The sequence below is a fragment of the Phragmites australis genome, chromosome 13 (assembly GCF_958298935.1).
Source record: "Phragmites australis chromosome 13, lpPhrAust1.1, whole genome shotgun sequence".
Classification (NCBI taxonomy): Eukaryota; Viridiplantae; Streptophyta; class Magnoliopsida; order Poales; family Poaceae; genus Phragmites; species Phragmites australis.
Genome location: NC_084933.1, coordinates 29,174,236 through 29,194,435, shown reverse-complemented (window position 1 = coordinate 29,194,435; position 20,200 = coordinate 29,174,236). Strand labels below are relative to the sequence as shown.

Below are 20,200 nucleotides of genomic sequence, written 5' to 3'. Positions count from 1 at the left end.
AGCCCAGTTTTTTTTTTTTTTTTGCAATTACTAGCTACTACCCAGTATAAAGTTAACAAGAGAATTATTGGATTCAAATGCTGGTCATAATAAAATCAATTCACTAAACCGATTATGGGGGGCACTCACAAAAACCATCAAAGAAATTTCTGATGGAGTCCACTCTATTATTATTCCAGTACTGCTTCTGAAATCAGAAGGGTAAGGGGGAGAATGAGTTCTTTAATAGCCTATGAACAAATACAGTACCAATCAAATTTACAACTTCCTCTAAAAAAACAAGTGAGCATTCTGTTAAGGGGGGTCTATGAACTAAAGATGTCTGCCGAACTGAATACGTTTGACAAGGTCTCCCGTGGAACTTTGGCTGCTAAATACGTTTATAAAAACCTAATAACTTACAATACTATCAAAGAATTGTTCAGGATGAAAGTACGCATTATCCTCGCTGTATGCCAATCAGATTATTCAGAGATATGGATAGCTGAAATCTAAAAGTTCAACAACGCACAACCCAAATAGTGGCTTATTTTTTACCGTAGGGAGCACAACAAAGGCAAAACAAAGTACAGTAAGCACTGTGTTCAGCATTGGCCTACAGCATATGTCCATCGGTCCTTGTACATGCTTATTGCTTGAGGCCAAAATATAGACCACAGTTCAATAAAAATTTCAGACAAAATCTTGTTAAGAAGGCCCATTAACTTTACAATGTAATCTCTTTAATGACACCATTGTAATCTCGACGCAAACATTTCCATTCACCACTCAAACCACTGATTATAACTACATTACAAACTTTCTGCTAACCACGTGGAAAACTGAGCTGTGTAATGAGCCAAAGGAATAGATGAAAGGCAAAGTGCCACTGATTTTTCATGTGCAAGAAAGATGACAGATGCAAAAGAAAAATGTTGCACAAAGAAATGGGTAAATGAACCATTAAATATAGGACCCCAAGGCCATGCAGAGTCTTTGAAAAGCCATCTTTCTGATGTGCTGCCATGGTTCTCGTGGAATGATTAGCCCCATTTGACAATAGCTGAACCCCATGTAAGTCCGGCTCCAAAACCTGATGCCGCGATAATATCACCTGTCTTCACCTTGCCGCTGCGAACAGCCTCATCCAATGCTAACGGAATGGATGCGGCACTTGTGTTGCCGTAATTAGCAAGGTTTGAAATAACTTTATCAGATGGAATATCTAACCGACTGGCAGCAGCATCAATAATCCGCTGATTAGCCTGTAATGCAGAGGATGAATTGGATCAGCAATGCTTCAGGTCAAGTATTTTCTTAATTAGTATACTCACTTGATGCAGCAATAGCCAATCGATACTGGAGGCAGGTAAACCAGCTTCTTCTAGTGCCTTCTCAATGGACTGTGGCACGCAGCGCACAGCAAAGCGGAAAACTTCCTTTCCATTCATTTGAATGCAAGAGTAGGTTGCCTTTTTTGGTGGGAATCCAGGACCCCCGTTGGTATTGGCCAAGATTGACTCATCGTTTAATGTTGCAGCATTTAGGTACCTATATACATAAAGAGAAAGCAAGTAAGCCAACATATATATAATATTGAATTTCAGTATTCACAACAGTTCAGAAGTAAGTCACACTTTTGTCCGTTGCCATCACTTTGAACGCAAAAACCTAGCAAGCCATCTTCATCTGCACTGCAAGCCTGCAAAATTCTAAATTAAGAAGTTGGACAAAAGAATTTGCAGAAAGGTTCTGTAATTTATAGTGCCACACCACCCAACCAACTTCTCCTGTGTCTTACTCAGCAAAGGTCCATCCAAAAGAATTCAATCGAATTTAGTCATGGAACATTTACTAGTTAACTGAGAAAGGGGGCACCTGAACCAACACAGCACCAGCAGCATCACCAAAAAGGATGCATGTACCCCGGTCTGTCCAATCCACGAATTTCGAAAGAGCATCTGCACCAACTACCAGGACATTCCGAAGACCTCCACCTACAACAGCAGCATACTAGTAAAATGATGTGCCAATAACAAGCTCACACAAGTATTTAATAGCTGAGTTACCTTTGATAAAACGAGTAGCTGTGATTAAGCCAACTATGAACCCACTGCAAGCAGCTGTAATATCAAATCCAAATGCATTTGTGCACCCCACTTCGGTTAGCACCTGTTTGCATTTTACACAGATGATTTTTAATATATGTTACCACAAACTGAAAATGAAAGAAGCACCAAAATAGAGTAGCCTGGCTAATATGCATTTGCGGCTGTAACTAACATTTTAGTGCTGGTTTAACATGCAAATAGTACTGGACAGAACACACATAAATAAGAAAATTAAGTGTAGATAAGCCAATAACAAACTCCTTCAACAGATTTAACAGGAAACTTGTTCCCTTGTACCCAGGCCAGCTTATGGTATATACAGTAAATGTGTAAAATAATACTGACTCTCGAACGAGAATTGGCGCCCACTGGAAGTAGAAGCAAGCACTAGCTCTCATAATGCAGACAGGCACTAGATAAAAGAAGTGTGTGACATTATTTCATGTTTAACAATGAGCAAAATATTTACTTTTAGTTTCAAAAGATTAAGCGAAGGCTTAGTAGCGTTCACCTGAATGGCCGCCTAAGCCTGGCCGACCGCGTAGACTAGGCCCTAAACGGTGCTCTAGTCAAACTATGTGTGTGTGTGTGTGTGTGTGTGTGTGTGTAGGGAGCTTTGATCTTCTTAGGAAACATAATCCAAAAGGCCATATATAGTAGTGAAAACTGTTATAATGCTTAAATATATGTCACACACTACCTGAGCAGCACCTCCAAACAGATCATCTGGAGTAGATGTACAAAGGAGAACAAGGTCAACATCATCAGCTTTTACTTGAGCCATCTCAAGAGCCCTTTGTGCTGCCTGTATTGAGAGCCCCCGCAATGTTTCATCTCCTGTCACATTTGAAAAGTACAGACATGAGGAAACGAAGCAAAACTAAACAGCTGTTGCACCTAAAACTGTGAAAATAAAATCTGATTGCCAGCATACCCATGCACAGACACCAGCTTTAAGTGTTGTTACTCACATCTATATTAAACTAGTAATGCTGCACACAAATTTCAAACAAATATGAAATATCAATGAATTTCTGTTGAGGTTTATCCCGTAGACATCGTCAAATTAGATCAAATATTGATTTGAAGGTTTCATTATAAACCTAACAGATTAGTGACTTAGTGACAGTTACCTAAATGGAAAAGAGTGTTTGTAATTAAACACTTGTTCTTCTCTCAAAATTGTCAACAGAATCAAAATCATTATGATTTATGACCTAAAACTATGTCAACCATCACATGTGATGTCATTAACAGTTGCTTACATCATCAACATGGGAAATACCAACAAATATTGGCCATATACATGTAGTCTTAGGGTACACAACTGCCTCAAGTCAGGCTACGTAAGTGAAAGACTGAAAAAAGAGTATGAAAATCAAAATTACCTGAAAGAACTCTCCTATTCCGAATCCCAGTTCGCGCTGCGATCCATTCATCAGACGTTTCAACTATTTTTGAAAGGTCATCATTTGAAATGCTAAGTGTTGGGGTGGCCGATCCACATCCAACGAGCTTTGAACCCATACCAACCACTCTGCAATTCTCATGCATGTTAAGAGTATGTCAGCTCATTAACAAAATGTGCTGATAAATGAATATATCTTAGCAATACAGTTGGGCCAGCACAAGCATTACCATACAGTGGCAACTACAAAAATGGCAACATTCAACGTCACATTAATGAGCAAGTTGAGTAGATGTAGATCTCGGTCAACGATCAGAGAAACCATGGCCTACTATCTACTTTACTCTATACATCAGGGTGTCCTATTCCAGTGAGTGGTGAGACACGGTAACACTATCAACTTGAGGCATCTACACTGCAGCACATCATCGGAGCATCAAAGCATGGAACCAGCCGAACAGTTATGGCATTCTGACTATATGGATGTTATGATAAACACCGCCGGGAGGATAGCCGGGTAGCATCGGCTGCTAGGGGAGGGATTAGACTATCGATTGGGGAGACTTGAGAAAAGTCAGCGAACTAGATTGATTTCCCTTGCTTGATTGATTCCTTAATCACCGTGCTAGCCATGTATATATAGCTGCCTACAAAGTCTTAATTCAAATCCAATGTTATCTCTAACTGAATCTGATTCAAACTAACAAACCAATCTAACTAATCTTATCTCTAGCCAATCTGATCTTGTGCCAGTTCACACGCGTGAACAGTACGCGCGGACAGTATTTCCTGCACATAACAAAGGAACTACTGGATTTCGATCGCAAAAGGCATATATAAACTCCTCGTACAGAAAAGCAAGTCCCGGAGCTTCCTTTTGCGATGCGAGCCAACCCTCCCACAAAACCGGCGAAATCAAATACGTGTCACCTGACGATCCCACCATTCCCATAAAACAAGCAAAATAATTCCTCCTTTCGCACAAAAACCACCGTAATGGAGCAACATCCGTGCAGGAACGACCCAGAAATCCCACCATCTGTACGAGAGCAGTCTAGAAGATCCCATATTCCGCGTAAAAATCTCTCACCGCCCAATCATTGCGCGTATGAGGTACATACATGGGTAGGGGCACTGGCGTTACCTGAGGAGGCGGGGCTTGGAGGCCGCTGCGGATACGACGCCATCGTCGACAGTTGAGGCGCAGCACCGGAGCTGCGGCGGCGGCAACGGCGGCGCGAGTCGGAGGAATCCGGACCGGAAGCCACCGCGCGTGCGCGGGCAGGGAGCAGCCGCCCGCGGCGGCGCGATGCCGGAGGCGGCGACCATGGCGCGGGCAGCCGGAGATCTCGTGGCGGCGGCGGCGGCGACGGCGCGAGGGAGAGATGCGGCAGCTGAAGGGGGTCACTTGTGGACGGGAGGGGGAGGAGGGGGCAGTGACAGCGAGCAGGGCATGCGATGGGGGAGATATAGAGGCGGCGGCGGTGGGAACAGTGGGCGGCGGAGATGGTTGCGAGGGTTGGAGGTAGTGGGCGAGCTTCGAAAGCTCCGCCCCCGAGGCGAGGGAGGTTTTTTTTTAAGGGGAGGGCGATGTGGCTGATAGCTTTGCCCCGGAACGACCCGAGCTTTGTTTGCCCTCTACGGGCGTGCCACTGTTATGCTTGCAAAGCACCTGTTTTGGGATCCGGATCCTCTCGCTTCATTAGTGAGGTCAGATGTGCTACAGTATCCTACGGTTGAAAACAGTAGAATGGATACTATTTATAAAATATTATGTTAAATTTATTGTTTATTGGTACGTAGCATTAAATTTCATCTATCTATTTAGATCTAATGGCTCACGGCATTAAATCACATCTGTCTATTTAGGATCTAATGGCTCACGGCAAAGCAAAGTCACCTCCGCATGAAATCAGGTGCATGATTTGATGGTCCTAAATGAATGCAATTTCAAATGGATTTCGCTAGTAGTTTGATGGATCAATGCAGTGCTAGCTGGAAGGATTTTCTTCGTTAAAATGTATGTGGTTTTGTTCTGTAGTAGGACAAACTAAAAAGGAATTTTTTAAGTATCTATGAAGTAATTAGGGGCCCTTGGCAAAGATTGTCCTAACCAATTCTCGGATGAAACCATCGAATTGCTACTAAACGGGTGGTTCTCCACCGGCTCCCCACTCATATTGCAGAGAATCAATTCACCATTTTACACTGGTGAACGAATCGGCCAAAATCATGCTTCCCCTTGAATCCAACCAACCCCTTCACTACATACACCTCTAGTTCAGTGGTATTTACCCGTAAATGCTATCATACAAAACCAATTCCACCCGTAGCCCCCTAGATCGCACCCCCTCCCATCAATCTCTCAGCTCGCTCTCATCTCCTCCCAAATAGGCGAGCTAGGGTTTGACTAATCGATTATGGCCCCTAGTTGTCGCCCCTAATGTCACCTCAAACTGTCGGTCTCCGCCCTCAGCCCCTAGTAGGATTGAGCTATATGCCCTTCAGCTCCATCACAAAAGCACGATCTCCGAGTAGTTACCTACTCATACCTGCCACCCACATCGGCGAGCGTGAAGTAGTCAAAGATCAACTCCTCTACGCTAGTAGCACCTGAAAGAGAAGCTTGAGTACTAAAGTACTTGCAAGACTTAATTCATAATGAGTACTTATAGATAACACAACTCTAAGGATTATACATTTAGATATTAGCAAGAAAACAGACATATGATTAAGTAGATTCATACGAAAGCAGTTTGACATAAACATGTGAGCAACTATACTATACTAAAAGTATCATTCTATTATGTAACCAACATCATGAACATATAAGTAATTGGAACCGTATTAGCATAATTGAACAGAACCACCTCAGCCACACCAACCTATAATCGTGACTCTACAAACAATACGGATGGACAAAAGTATGCTCATGACTGATAGCGCGACAATTCGAATTTATTTTACAACCTGCAAGGGATACTCCTTTACCCACATACCCGGATCCATCCTCTTAGTCCCCAAGATAACATTTCTCATATCTGGAACAACCCACTCGCACATGGCCCTATAGCACCGGAGTTACCACGATAGTGTCACGGATATCTCTGGCTCCCCACCACCTTGCTGCTCCTCATTCTTTTTCATACGTGTCATAGGGCCACAAGACGAGCGTCAGCACTACGTATGGTACTAGGCTTATCTTACCATTAGATCAGCATATGATTAGTACGAGAAGTGCTAAAGCTAACAGCATCGATGGACTGTGCTTAACCGATGCAAGCAGTCTATAGCATCCGAGTTCCTTTCCCGACATACTCCTAGCACCGCCCACATCTCGCCTCATTTCGCACTCAAACATTCCGGCATCTTAGTTATATCCTTTGTGAACAAGTAAGTAAGCGCTAAGCTCGCGAACGGGTATTGAACCATCGCTCAACTTCTACCAAAAGATCTATGCATTTTTAAGCATTTCGAGCGGCTCTTAAATTAGACACCAACAATATTATTAAGGCTACAAAGATATAGGTTACTAACAATACAAAGAAAATACAATACATCAACATAGGTTCTACCCATATCAAACCGACACTTGACTCATTCCCATACAAACATACATAAATCATAGTTTATCACAATAGACACATATTGATCCAAAGTACTAAGAAGAGTATGCTTAGATGATTGCCTTGCTATTCTGGTGACCGTCTAATGCTATCCACGTAACACTCGCAGAATTCTGGTAGATTGACGTCGCCTTCGCCCACACTCACGTCACGCTTCAATTCTTCATTCACCAAAGAAGAACCCATGCGATAATGAGCATGAATGAGTTGTAACAATATATGCTACAGTATGTATTCAAACATATTAATAGTGCAAGATATGCGAAAGAATAATTAACTTTGGGATCTAAACAACACTAAAAAACTAACAAGAGGCCGAAGATTCCGGATTGAACTCGGAACATTCGGATTCTGGAACCTCTAGGGTGTACTCTGGGCAAGGGTTCTCGGTTAACCATTTTTGGATTAGCTCGGAAGTTTTGGACTGAGTCTGGAACCTCCGGGTTAGGTCGAAATGTCTGGGTGAGGCTCCGAGTGAGGGTGCTCAGTTAAAAGCTTCGTAAAATACCCGGACCCTCCGAGTTTAACCCGGAATATATGGGTTGGGTAGACTTGAACTTCTCGATGACTTTCCTCTATCAATTTGATTCGCATATTAAATCTACCTTACATAGACATGCACAGACACTATACAAGAGTTTCTAGACTCAAAATGCACCCTAAACTCTAACAATTTCCGAGTACAAAATAGCGGGTTTTTTCCTAGGCTACTCAGAACCTCTAGGTTTAACCCAGACTATCAGAGTTGCTGCAGAGAGGTCTTTTCGCGGGAAAAAAATGACCGATTTCATTTACGAGCTTTCTCAATCCAAGGAGAAAAGGTTTTGCACTAGTTCATAGGGTTTAAACCTCACTCACTAACTATCAACTTGATTACCGAACTCAAAACTTATTCAACATCCTCAAATTCATTCCAAGGCTCAAGAATATGAGGCACTTCATAACTTTGCAAACGAATCTCTAAACTCGGGTTTCAACCAACCAAACCACATATTCTTGCAACGAAAGCCTAGGAGACTCATCCAAGATGCTTTGCCAAGGTTGGTGACCATCAGTGGAAGGTGAAAAAGCTTGGGAAGAGGAAGAACGCCGGCACTCCTCGTGCTTCAACCAAGAACACTAAAAGACATCAAAACCGATTCAAATTCTTCAAGAAAATGAAAATGAATCAGATGGATGAGAAACTTAGGAGCTAAGGAACACATGAGTACCACATACATACCTCGATTTGACTTCTAGAAGGCGGATTCGAGGAAGAGAGAGAGAGAGAGAGAGAGAGAGAGAGAGAGAGAGAGAGAGAGCGCTTGAGGGGAGCTGCTCCCTTGCCTTGGTCGCTTGGAGAGAGCTCGGGGGAGTGAGGGGGGGAGAGAGAGGGAATAGGTGGGACTACTGCCCAAGGGAGAGAGGGAGTAGTTGGCTACCCATGTAGGCCTCACATGCTAAAGAAAGAAGCCCGTTTTAAATGAAAATTTTATTCTTTTCTCTCAACCGATTGACTCTAAATGAAATGCTCTAACGTTCTAAAACAAAAAATACATAAAATTAAATATAATACTTATAAAGTATGATTATACTTAATTACATGATTATGGTTTCAGAACGTGAAAATTTCTTCCTCATGTAACCCCTCACCACTAGATATTGACTCCGCATGGAGCCATCGGCTTTCATCAACATGCGATCTACTTGCGGGTACAAGAGACGATCAACATTCTCTCCGATTTGCAACAGGGTAGCAACGCCAACAATAAGTTTATGTGTGTTCAAATCAATAATTTCGTGAACTAGTTCCGAACTTCAGATTGGTATACTAGTTCAGTGGTTCTGAAATGTACCCTTTGCCAATTTGTACATAATTCAGACTTGTGTAATCTTTGCGTTAATGCCCCATTCGAATGTATGTTTCCTATGTGTTAATGGCTTAATGTCACATTGCAATTGAACTCGGACATTTGGGGTTAAATTTTCGAAATTTATATTGCAGTACGATTTAAGATTTTTTTTGCGCAAAAATTCTAAAAAGACACTACAAGCCTAATATAATGTTAGCTCATTATTGGATATTATTATTTGTGCAAAAATTGTTTAAAACAAAACAACAAGTAGAAAATGAAGTATGCCTCATGTACTACAAGTGAGCATATACAGAAAATGATAAAATGGTCAATTAAATCATCATTCTCTCTTTCAAGAATCAGAATTTAGTCGGAGAGCCAAACGATTTCACGGTTGAATCTGATTCACCATAGAATCATTCCACGAGTGAATTAGAATCACTTCAGTAGCAATCAGGATTTGGAGTCCTTCCAAACGTGCCCTATGTTAAAGATGAGAATTTTGTTCTCGTGTAACTTGGGGAAAATATTATCAAATTGTTTATGTAAAGGAACACTCCTTTCACAGTTAACTACCAAGTTTATGGATAAATACATGCTCAATTATTAGTTTCCTTAAGATAGACATTTCATGCAAAGTGGTTTAGGGTTGGTAGCTACTCAAACACCTACTGCTAATAGCATACACATATTGGTGCTCGCCTCACTGAATGCAAGGACAAGGACCTTGATTGCACCCAACATACTTCCAAAGTGAAATTAACTGATTAGATGTTGCAATATGTATGGATCAGAAGATGGCATCCAAGATGATTAGATGTAACAGCAGGCTTAGGGCCACAAACAAGTCCCATGTTTGATGCTGTTTCCCTGACTTGGTGTTGTTTTTGCAACGATGCTAGTTAGCTTGGTGCTAGAAATGAAAACAAGTTTAGTTAGTTTTAGTTTTGGAATATCGAGATCCATACGAAATACTCCTCCTAGCTACATAGGAGCCATGACGTTTTCTTGTAACAGCCTTAAGGGCATCAATAGTGTTTAGGTCTCCACTAGATTTAAACATAGGTTCCATATGTGTTGATTTGGTTTAAGGTCTGTTTGAATTATGATTAAAATCAATAAAAAACAATATTTAATTGCTCAAGATCTGACCTCAAACTTAAAACTCGACCATAGCAATATAAAAGATGTATAAGATCAGATCTTTAAGATCACCTTTTAGCTTTCGATCCCTTTTTGGCACACGCTACGGGTGCCCTGACTGTATGACATGGTGAAACAAAACAAATGAAACGCGTAAGATTTAGAGATTGCCTGGGATTCAAAAACTACTTCGCAGTTTTACAATTTGGTTCACACATGATTCGAGAAATATCCTCAAGTTCCCCAACTGGAACTTGGCCGATCATTCTTAACTAAAGAAGAGGAATGCAATATCTCTTGACCTCTCCTAACAGCCAATACTGATGTTATGATCGGACGGCTTCCCAGCATTCTTTTGTTGCACGTGTCTGCGATCCACCCGTCGGAGCCTCCCTCCCCAATCCCAAATCCAAATCCTCACACCTTCCCCTCTTCCCACTTCCCCATCCGCAATCCCCAAAACCGAAGCACACCGGCGTTGCCCGGAGAACCTCCCCGCCGGCCGCCGCCATGCCGCCGCCTCTCCAAGCTCACCGCCTCCTCATCTCCCACCGCCGCCTCCCCGCTCCCTCTCGCCGTCGCTTCACCGCTGTCTCTTCCCTCCAAACCCCTTCCGCCAAAACCTTGGCTCCGGGTCCCGCCACATCCTCCATCCTATCCATCCGCGAGTCGCTCCTCTCCGGCGAGAGGACCGCGGCGGAAATCACCTCCGAGTACCTCTCCCGCCTCCGCCGCACCGAGCCGAGCGTGCGCAGCTTCATCCATGTGGCGGATGCCGCCGCCGAGCGGGAGGCTGAGGAGCTCGACCGGAGGATTGCCTCCGAGGGTAAGGACACGGTGGGGCCGCTGGCTGGAGTGCTCGTCGGAGTGAAGGACAACCTCTGCACAGCCAACATGCCCTCCACAGGCGGGTCGCGGATATTGGACGGGTACAGGCCGGCGTACGACGCCACGGCCGTGCGGCGGCTGCGTGAGGCCGGCGCCATTGTGGTTGGGAAGACGAACCTCGACGAGTTCGGCATGGGGAGCACCACCGAGGGCTCCGCGTTTCAGGTTCGGGGGTCTAAAGTTGGAGTCCGTTGAAGTTTGAGCATTTCTGTTTGGGACCCTTCAGGTTGAACTGTCAAATACTAAGTGTTAAGCACGGTAAAATCGTGTTTATGTTGCAGCCATTGAAACCAAATGTGGCGACATTGCTTGTGAGGTTGCCAAATTCAGTTCATATTCCGGGTTGGTTTCAGAAGAATGTTAATGCCATGTTAATACATGTAGTTGGCTAGTTGCGTGTCACTATAGAAGTTAAGGGTGGGAGCTTCTTTTGAGAAACTACACCTACAATTCTCCATCTTGTGTAGCATAGCATTCATGTGGCAGAATTTAGATATGTGGTGATATGAGTATATGACAGATATTTTTGGTGATATGCAGGTGACTACAAACCCATGGGATGACTCACGTGTGCCTGGGGGATCCTCTGGTGGTTCTGCTTCTGCGGTTTCTGCTAGACAATGCGTAGTGTCACTAGGAAGCGATACAGGTGGAAGTGTGCGACAACCAGCATCATTTTGTGGTGTAGTGGGGTTGAAGCCGACCTATGGTCGGGTATCTCGTTTCGGCCTCATGGCTTATGCTTCATCACTGGATGTTGTGGGGTGCCTTGGTTCATCGGTATTTGACACTGCAACAGTCTTGTCTGTTGTTGCTGGCCATGACAAAATGGATTCAACCAGTAGCTCTCAGGTAAGGAAACTGAAATTTCACCTTAACTTACGTTAAATTCATCACCTTAACTAAGAAAACTGCAAACCTATCATATAGTTACCTTTCATCTTTGATATATTTCCATGTGAGTTAGCTGGGAACTACTAGTATGTGTCACATGGCGGAGGGACTACACTATTGTCCATTCTAATATCAGATTGTGCTGATTTGATTCATTATGTAACTATATGGTAGGTTTTCAGTTTTTTTACAACCCATTAACTTTTCTTGATTTTGTCCTTCCTGAGGTCCATATTTCTGCAATTGGGTTCTAATCCAGTAGCAGATTGAATCAGGTAGGAAGGCAGAACGTTGGAGCTTGGCACATTGCTGCTGAATCTATTCTCTTCTGTCACCTTTTCAGGATGTTCCAGACTATGCATCAAAGTTGGTCTCTCTAGAACTACTAGAATCAAAACCATTAGATGGTGTGAGAATTGGGATTATACAAGAAACTCTTGGAGAAGGTATAGACACTGGGGTCATTTCGTCAATCATGGGAGCCGCTTCACACCTGGAACAATTGGGATGTGCGGTGGAAGAGGTCTCTTACTTTCTTCTTCCCTGAAAAAAAAAAGAACAATAAATAAGTATATCCTTTCTTGTTTTACAACAAATTTCTGAAAGAACAATAGTGAAGTTTTCTGTTTCCATTGTATTTCAGGTTTCACTGCCTTCATTTTCTCTTGGCTTACCAGCATATTACATACTTGCCTCATCTGAAGCTTCTTCCAATCTATCACGCTATGATGGTATCAGGTGATCTTCCTGTTACTAAACATTATCATTTCCTCTGTATTTTCGAAGTCTCAAAGGATTTATGTTTTTGGAGTGTCGTTTTCAGGTACGGAAAGCAGGTTTCAGCTGATGACTTGAATGAACTTTATGCAGATTCCAGGGCTAACGGCCTGGGTCATGAGGTACAGTATCCCCATCTATCATAAACATCATACTGAGCTATTTTACTATTCAGTTGTCTTTTCAAAATTTATGGATGAGGTTAACTGAGGATGTAGCTTAGCAAAGTGATCAGGCTTCGTAGTAGCAGTCTAGCAGATTTGTCATATTGTGTACAGTTGCACAGTGCATGCTCATCCGTATCCTGTTAGCAGCTGGGTGAAAGATCACAGCTAAGGGATTAGTCACATCGTCCATAAATTTTGGCTGAAGTGCACATTTTTCTTAATGTGTTTAGAATATCGCGCCTCCTATTTCCAGCTGCCTGAAAATGCTGAAGGTCAGTTGACGGCAAGCAAGCCGGTGTGGTTAGGGTTGGGCCCAGGGGGGGGGGGGGGTAGGGCTCGGGGTTAGAGGATGTCCAGGGCGGCTGCCGGACCAGCAGTGGCATGGAGGTGCGACGAGGCGATGGCGGTGTCTCCAGCGACGCGGGCTGTAAGCAGGTGGTGCTGGCGGCGGGCGAACGCATGAACGGATTGGTTAGCGTGGTAGCGGCTGATCCGGCGGCGGGAGAGCCGCCGGAGACGGAGGAGGAGGGCAGGGTGGGGGAACCAGTCGTCGCTGCATGCGAGAGGAAGAAAGACATTGCCGCTAGAAAGAAAGAAGTGCAGTAGGTGGAAGACGATTTTTTGATCGGCGGACCGCCGTCCGCCAGTCCAAATCCGTCAATTGTGTTTTGGTCCATTTTCAGATGCCTGAAACATAGCATCACCCTTAGAATATTGGAATTTAGATATAGAGTAGTGTACTGTTTAGAAGAAAACTGCAATCTTACACTCCGCTATACTTTCAGATACCCAGCAGATAACTTTCTAAGTTAGAAACCAGATTTGGCCCCCATTAAGCAGACATTTCGAAGTTAGAAGGCATTTTTGTCACTGATGAATTGAGTATGCACCTGTAAACTTCTGTTGCGTGGCCATAGCCATGTTAATCCACGCTGCTCAGCCAATTCTGGGCATGTCCTGTTAATAACAGGGCGCTAGAATGCTAACTATATTCATACCATTATTACAGTATGTATGCATGATAATGCTAGTTGGATCTGCAATACGCCAATACCTTTTAGGGGGGGGGGGGGTCAAATAGTGTACACAATACTGGCTGGAATTTTAAGCTTTTGAATTTCAAATGGATCACAATTACATGGGAAAACATTTTGATTGTTCTTTTTAGGTCAAAATGAGAATTTTAATGGGAACTTATGCTCTATCCGCGGGATACTATGATGCATACTACAAAAGAGCACAGCAGGTAACGGCACAACAGTAGCATCCAAGGCAAACTTTGCATGTTGATTGTTTTGCCTCTTATAATATAGATTTATGCTACCCAAAAATAATGAAGTGCCTGCACCGTAGTAGGTGAGGACACTGGTTAAGGAAAGCTTCAAAGATGCTTTGGAAAGATATGATATTCTTGTTTCACCTGCTGCGCCATCAGCAGCCTACAAGATAGGTATGCTTGCATCTGCTCATAAGTACGGTCCCTTCCCCGATTTCTCTAGGACTGATAGATCCAAGTCTTTTTTGGCAGGTGAAAAGATAAATGATCCATTGGCAATGTACGCTGGAGACATCATGACGGTATTAATTGTTGAACACTTTTTTTCTTTGTAGATGTCAACTTATCACTAGTTCTCTACTTTGGGGTTTGTTCAGGAGTAATCTGGTGCCTACTTTATTGTGTAACTATTGTGCATATTGGTAAAACAACTGTGCTGAAGTAGATTCTGTGACATCACTTTCATTTTGTGATGTCAAACTTTCCAGGTAATAATTTAACGAGTGCAAATATGATGATTTATGCAGGTGAATGTAAATTTGGCTGGACTTCCTGCACTGGTTCTGCCTTGTGGATTTGTTGAAGGTGGACCTGCGGGGCTCCCAGTTGGACTTCAGATGATTGGATCACCCTTCAGTGAGGTAATACTGTGCTGTTCCTGATCTTCAATTTTGGAGATCACTCTGTGTTGTTCTAGGACTTACTACTATTCTCCTTCCCATCCTTGTTTTATATTTAATCCTATGGTTTTCCTTGTTAGAGAATCACTAATGTTAATTCCGCCCACATTTATCTAGGAGAATTTGCTGAGAGTAGGCCACATCTTCGAGCAAACACTTCAGAATTTCAGTTTTGTTCCACCATTGGCAAAGCACTAGATATTGTGTTTCATTCGCCCCTACTTGTTGCTATTCAACAAACGATTACTAGAGCTGGGGTCAGAAGATCCTTCTATAGTCTATACAATCTCAAAGCTTTGAGATCTGTTTCATGTGGTGTACTACGGAAATGTCTGTATTATTATAGAAATTGAATTTTTCTTCATGGATTGTTGAGAATTGACACAGCCGGAATCGGTTCATAACCTTGTAACAATAATGGGTTTTTTTAGTTTCATATTTTGTCCAGAAAAATAGCAGAAGTGTCAGATCTCTGGCAGCGAGGCGAGTATTGCAGCACCATCAAGCATCCAAAATACACAGTTCTACAGCTTTGACAATAATAGTTAATGGCCACTCTAGGCCTGAAGAATCAAATTGCCGGATCAATCAGTGATGTTACCGTTGCCTGGCAAGCTGTTACGATAAACATCACTGAAAGGATTGCTAGGTGGCACAGACTGTTAAGGAAAAGATTGAACTATAGATTGAAAATATTTAGAACTATTAGCAAGATTAGTGAGAAAGGAACTAAGAACTCAATTATTTTTTCTTACTTGATTGATTCCTTAATCACAATTGATGACGTGTATATATAGGTGGTTAAGAGATAATCCAGCCGACATATAAAATCCTAATTCAAATCTGACTCTAATTTATCTCTAATCACCTAACCCTTGTTTAATTTAAACTAATAGATCTCTAATCTTATCTCTAATTGAATCTAATTCAAACAAACAAACCTATCTAACTAATCTTAGCTCTAACCAACCTGATCTCGTGCTACAGTACGGTGGTTACTATTCGCATGCACATAACACAAGCATAAACAGGCATGCATATACGACTCCTCCTGTTTCCCCTTAAGCTCCTAATAGCAGAATCAGACGCACCAACTATTCAATCCCAAGGTCAGATACACGAAATAGATGATAAAAGAAACGAAACAACGAACTGCTATAAAATGCACACATCCAGAAGCCAACACATCGAGTTTGCAACTTCAGAGTGTAGGTGTCGTGCGGCAATCCCCACACACCTTTCTTGAATAAATATAACTAAAACGAACATGACGCAAAATACAGTCCAATTAAATTTACTACAGCAGTTGCACATACCACTCCGTGCTAAAGTTCCTTGGCAATGTTTGGTTTTCAAGTACAGATTATTCAGGATCTTGGATGACCAGACTCCAGATTACTCACTAAAAAAAATCTCCACTCTATAAACAGATACGATTCTGGAGCTTCAGCATCAACTTATTCTTTCCACCACTGCAAGGAGAAGCAATCCATTAAAAAAAACTGGAAATGAAATAGAATAATGCCACATATGATGACTACATCAGTGTGCATTTGAAAAGCAAACTGCATGCCGCATATAATCAGGACATCTAAGCCACAGTAAACAACAGTCTCAAGCAGAAGAGTGGGGGGCGCACATATGCCAAAACAAACCGAGATATCGAGTTCCACCATGTGAAGTACAACATCTTAGAAACCATAATAGCTTACAACCACTACCAACTTCTGGATAAAGCTGAAAATCTAAAAATTGACTGCACCAATGCAAAAAAAAACTGAGATTTCTAGTAAAAGAACATATGTTAACCAAAGTGCTACTTTATCTGGTAATCATGGATAAAAGCAATGCCAGTCTGAAATAGACTGTAATAGCTTATTCAACTTTATTTGTTGCTACAGAAAATGAACTATCGCATCAAATTTATAAAAAACTGTTTATAGAACCAATCCATAATGGTTCCGCCTTTAGTATGCTTTGCAAGAAATATAGCTGAACGTCAACTAACAGGAGTGAAATAAACTTTAGGGAGCTGACTTCAACTGGCCTCAGTTCAAGGATCAACTTGCAGTGTTACTGTTACACACATGTTCATAAACAACATTTAACATTTATATCGTGTCTTCACATCTGACACTCAATTAAGACTTCTGTGCAAAGTAAAACTATCGTGCAATGCTTGTGGAAGAGACTTCTATGTGATGTATCCTGGAGCAATTAATAGCGGTAAAAAATATAACAGTTCAAGGCTTCAAGCTAATTTTGCTGAGAAACATAACATACTTCAACACAAAACTATCACATATATGATATACATGGAGTATTAGTGCAGTCTCTGCTTAATCTTCAGTAAAGTATATGAAGTGCTCTAGATCCTCTCTTTTTTTAACATGTTATGATGAGCACCTGGAAGCTCGAACTATGCTGTTTTCCAATGCTTTAAAGTAATACTGCTAATTCACACTTATGATAAATTGCTAATTTCTTTGTAATACCCCATCATACTGATTGTTACTGATTTTAATATTATATGTCGTATCCTCATTTTCTGCTAGATACATCTTCTCTGACCAATCTAAAAGTGAACCTAATGATAGGAAGCTCAGCAAATCAATGGCCACTAACATTCTGGAGTGAAGATCTGTTAACTAGCATCCTAAAGCGTAAATGTGTTGTTTCTAAGTGAAGTGCAATGGCAATACCATGTAGCATGAGTAAATAATCATGTGTTTGTGATTACCAAATCTTGTTTACATGCATCAACAAATACTCTAGAGTTCAGATAAACTAACACAAGGAAAGAATACAACCAATGTGACCAATCTGCAGGTGAATTGTGCTGTTTTCAACCTTACTACAAACATGATGTGAAGTGGAACATTGATATCAGGTAAGCATGAAATATAAGTCATGTGATTGTGATTAGCATATCTTGTTTACACTAATAAACAGCTACATTATAGTTCAGATCAATTATCACAAGCAGGAATACTTTTGGACATCCTTTACACATCTAGGAAAGGTAACTAGCAACATCTAAGAACTAGTGTTTCCCAAAAACCGCAATACACAATAGATATTGGCATCAAAAGAACTACAGCAGCAGTCTTTACAGAAGGAAAGAAACCATCGCGGGAAACACATAATGTGAATGTTTTCCTGATCCTAGATCCAAAATAACAGCACAAGGCATTGATGATGCTACGCACCGATTGAATGATTGGATGACCAAGAGATGATCAGAAGATGATGTCGTCGTCCTTCTCGCCACCAGCAACCAGCAGGTTTGTTGCGGCCCCCACCGAAATGCCCCTCTTGAGCGCGACCTCCTCTGCGAGCTGCTCTTCCGCGAATAGCTTGGAGGCGGCCATCTGGCGCTCGATCTCCCTCTTCTTGTAGCCCTGGATCTTCTTGAGCCTGAAGAAGTCCTCGCGCTCGAGCTCGTCAAGCTCCCCCTTGATGTAGGTGATGGTGTTCTCGATCCTGGGCTTGACGACGTTCTCGAGCGCGTTGACGCGGCGGTTGGTGGTCTTGATGGCCTCGTCAAGCGTGAGGAAAGATGTCTGGAGCGAGGCGAGCTCGACGAGCACCTCGATGGCCTTGACGTGCGCGGCGCGGCAGGCGGCGACCTGCTGCCCCCCGCGCGCGAGTCCCGTGAGGCTCGGTGACGCGTTGGACGGCCCCGCGGACGCGGCGGCGGGGTCGACGAAGTGCGTGAACTTGGGGAGCTTGACCCCGGCCACGTTCTCCTGGTGGGAGCGGACGCGGACGGACGCGGCGCGGACGGACTGGAGGACGACGTGGCGGACGCCGTCGCCGGCGACGTACTTGGCCTCGGCGAGGGAGAAAGAGGACGCGCGCATGGTGTCGCCCATGGACTCCTTGGCGGCGACGATCTTCTTGAGGATGGCGCGGAACTGGACCGTGAGCGCGTCCGACTTCTTCTTCAGCAGCGCGTGGCCGCGCGTCGCGCCGACGAGCCGGGCTTTCATCACCCCGAGCATCGTCACCGTCGGCACCACGTTGAGGCGTTGGTTCTGCCCCGCCATCGCGCTGCTCCGCCGCCGATCAGACCGTCTCGCTCACGAATCCGAGGAAGGGGACGAGGGGATCGCGGGTGCTGTCGACACCCTTGGTTGGATCGGGGAGGGGACACGGCGATGTTTCGATGTGAAGCTGAGTTGGATCGGCGACGCGCTGGAGAGGGTGGTGATGAATTGGGGAAAAATTAGTGCCCACCCAGGAGCCAGCTGCCGTAAGCAGACTTGGAGCCGCAATAAACTTGGGCTGAGAAAGAACTGACTCGTTGCCTGGTTGGTTACGGAAAAACCAACGCGAGGCCTGCACGAACTACGGTTGTAGAACGTACATGTGGCTGGGCCGAGAGAACGGGTCGGGCTTCAACAAGAGATGTGTATTGGTGGACCGAACCCTTGTACTACACGTTCTCACGCACACCGTCCTTCTAGTGTGCGTGGAGCCGTGGACGCGCATGCATGTGCGTGTGCAGTGGAGTGTGTGATATGCGTGTGTAGTGTGTTTTTTTATCTCTCAAATTAAAAAAGTATCGCTATTTGCAAATTTTTATTTTTTTATTTTAAAAATAAAAATATAAAAATGGACGTTTTTTAAAAAAATTATAAAAATAGGCTATTGTCACCCGTTAGAAGTGTGATAGGTGCATGTCACCTTTTCAATGGACGATAAGTTAAAAAAATTAAACATATCACTATTCCAGTGGGCGATAGTTAAAAAAATAAAAATACATTGTTCTGATACTCTCAAAATTCAAAATACTATTGAAATAGTCATAATTTTCTTTAAAATAAAAATATGATGTAGAGGATGCTATAATCTAGCTCTAAATTTTTAACTCAAACAATTATATTTACGATGAGAAATAAAAAGGATAAATTTCATCATACACATAAATTTATCTTCTTTTTTTTGTTTCTTATAGTACAAATCACATTTTTCTCCAATTTTTTTTCAACTAGATCATAGTATCCTCTATATCACTATTTTTTTTTCAAAAATTTCATGACTATTTAGATAGTGTTTTGAATTTTAAAGCAATGCAATACATTATTTTTTTAACATGTCATATGTTGTAAGGGTGACATGTTTATTTTTTAAACCTATCTTCCGTTGGATGTTTAACATGCATATTGTTGTTCTTTCAACATGTGACAATAACCTATTTTATAATTTTTTTCAAACCCTCTCCCAGTGGAAGAGCAGATAGCGGATACCTATTTTTGTAAAAAAAATATTTTCGATATATAAAAGCAAAAAAATTCCGCTATTTGCATCGTCGCTGTACGGCTCGCCCAGCCCTGCCGGAAGCGGCCGCCGCCTTGCAGCTGTAGGAAGTCGCATCATCTCAGTAGACCAATTCGGCATCATAATGCAATTC

General features: G+C 42.7%; 3 protein-coding genes across 3 annotated transcripts; 1 reads left to right on the top strand and 2 right to left on the bottom strand.

Annotated features, from left to right (window-relative positions):
* Positions 1-670: 670 nt before the first annotated feature.
* On the bottom strand, positions 671-5,137 carry LOC133889097 (beta-ketoacyl-[acyl-carrier-protein] synthase III, chloroplastic-like). The gene is made up of 8 exons (XM_062329558.1): positions 4,643-5,137; positions 3,479-3,627; positions 2,791-2,927; positions 2,049-2,151; positions 1,858-1,976; positions 1,617-1,681; positions 1,314-1,530; positions 671-1,244 (listed from the first exon to the last, which is right to left on the bottom strand). Exons 1-8 carry the CDS (start codon positions 4,825-4,827, stop codon positions 1,023-1,025), a joined length of 1,197 nt encoding a protein of 398 aa, XP_062185542.1. The 5' UTR covers positions 4,828-5,137; the 3' UTR covers positions 671-1,022.
* A 5,331-nt stretch (positions 5,138-10,468) lies between these two features.
* LOC133887613 (glutamyl-tRNA(Gln) amidotransferase subunit A, chloroplastic/mitochondrial) lies at positions 10,469-15,220 on the top strand. Its single transcript, XM_062327556.1, has 10 exons — positions 10,469-11,155; positions 11,531-11,842; positions 12,228-12,407; positions 12,528-12,622; positions 12,708-12,783; positions 13,997-14,074; positions 14,185-14,278; positions 14,357-14,406; positions 14,632-14,745; positions 14,902-15,220. Exons 1-10 carry the CDS (start codon positions 10,613-10,615, stop codon positions 14,980-14,982), a joined length of 1,623 nt encoding a protein of 540 aa, XP_062183540.1. The 5' UTR covers positions 10,469-10,612; the 3' UTR covers positions 14,983-15,220.
* Positions 15,221-15,976: 756 nt separating this feature from the next.
* On the bottom strand, positions 15,977-19,073 carry LOC133887614 (V-type proton ATPase subunit D-like). Its single transcript, XM_062327557.1, has 2 exons — positions 17,994-19,073; positions 15,977-16,256 (listed from the first exon to the last, which is right to left on the bottom strand). The coding sequence occupies exon 1, from the start codon at positions 18,831-18,833 to the stop codon at positions 18,024-18,026; it is 810 nt and encodes a 269-aa protein (XP_062183541.1). The 5' UTR covers positions 18,834-19,073; the 3' UTR covers positions 15,977-16,256; positions 17,994-18,023.
* Between the last annotated feature and the right edge of the window lie 1,127 nt (positions 19,074-20,200).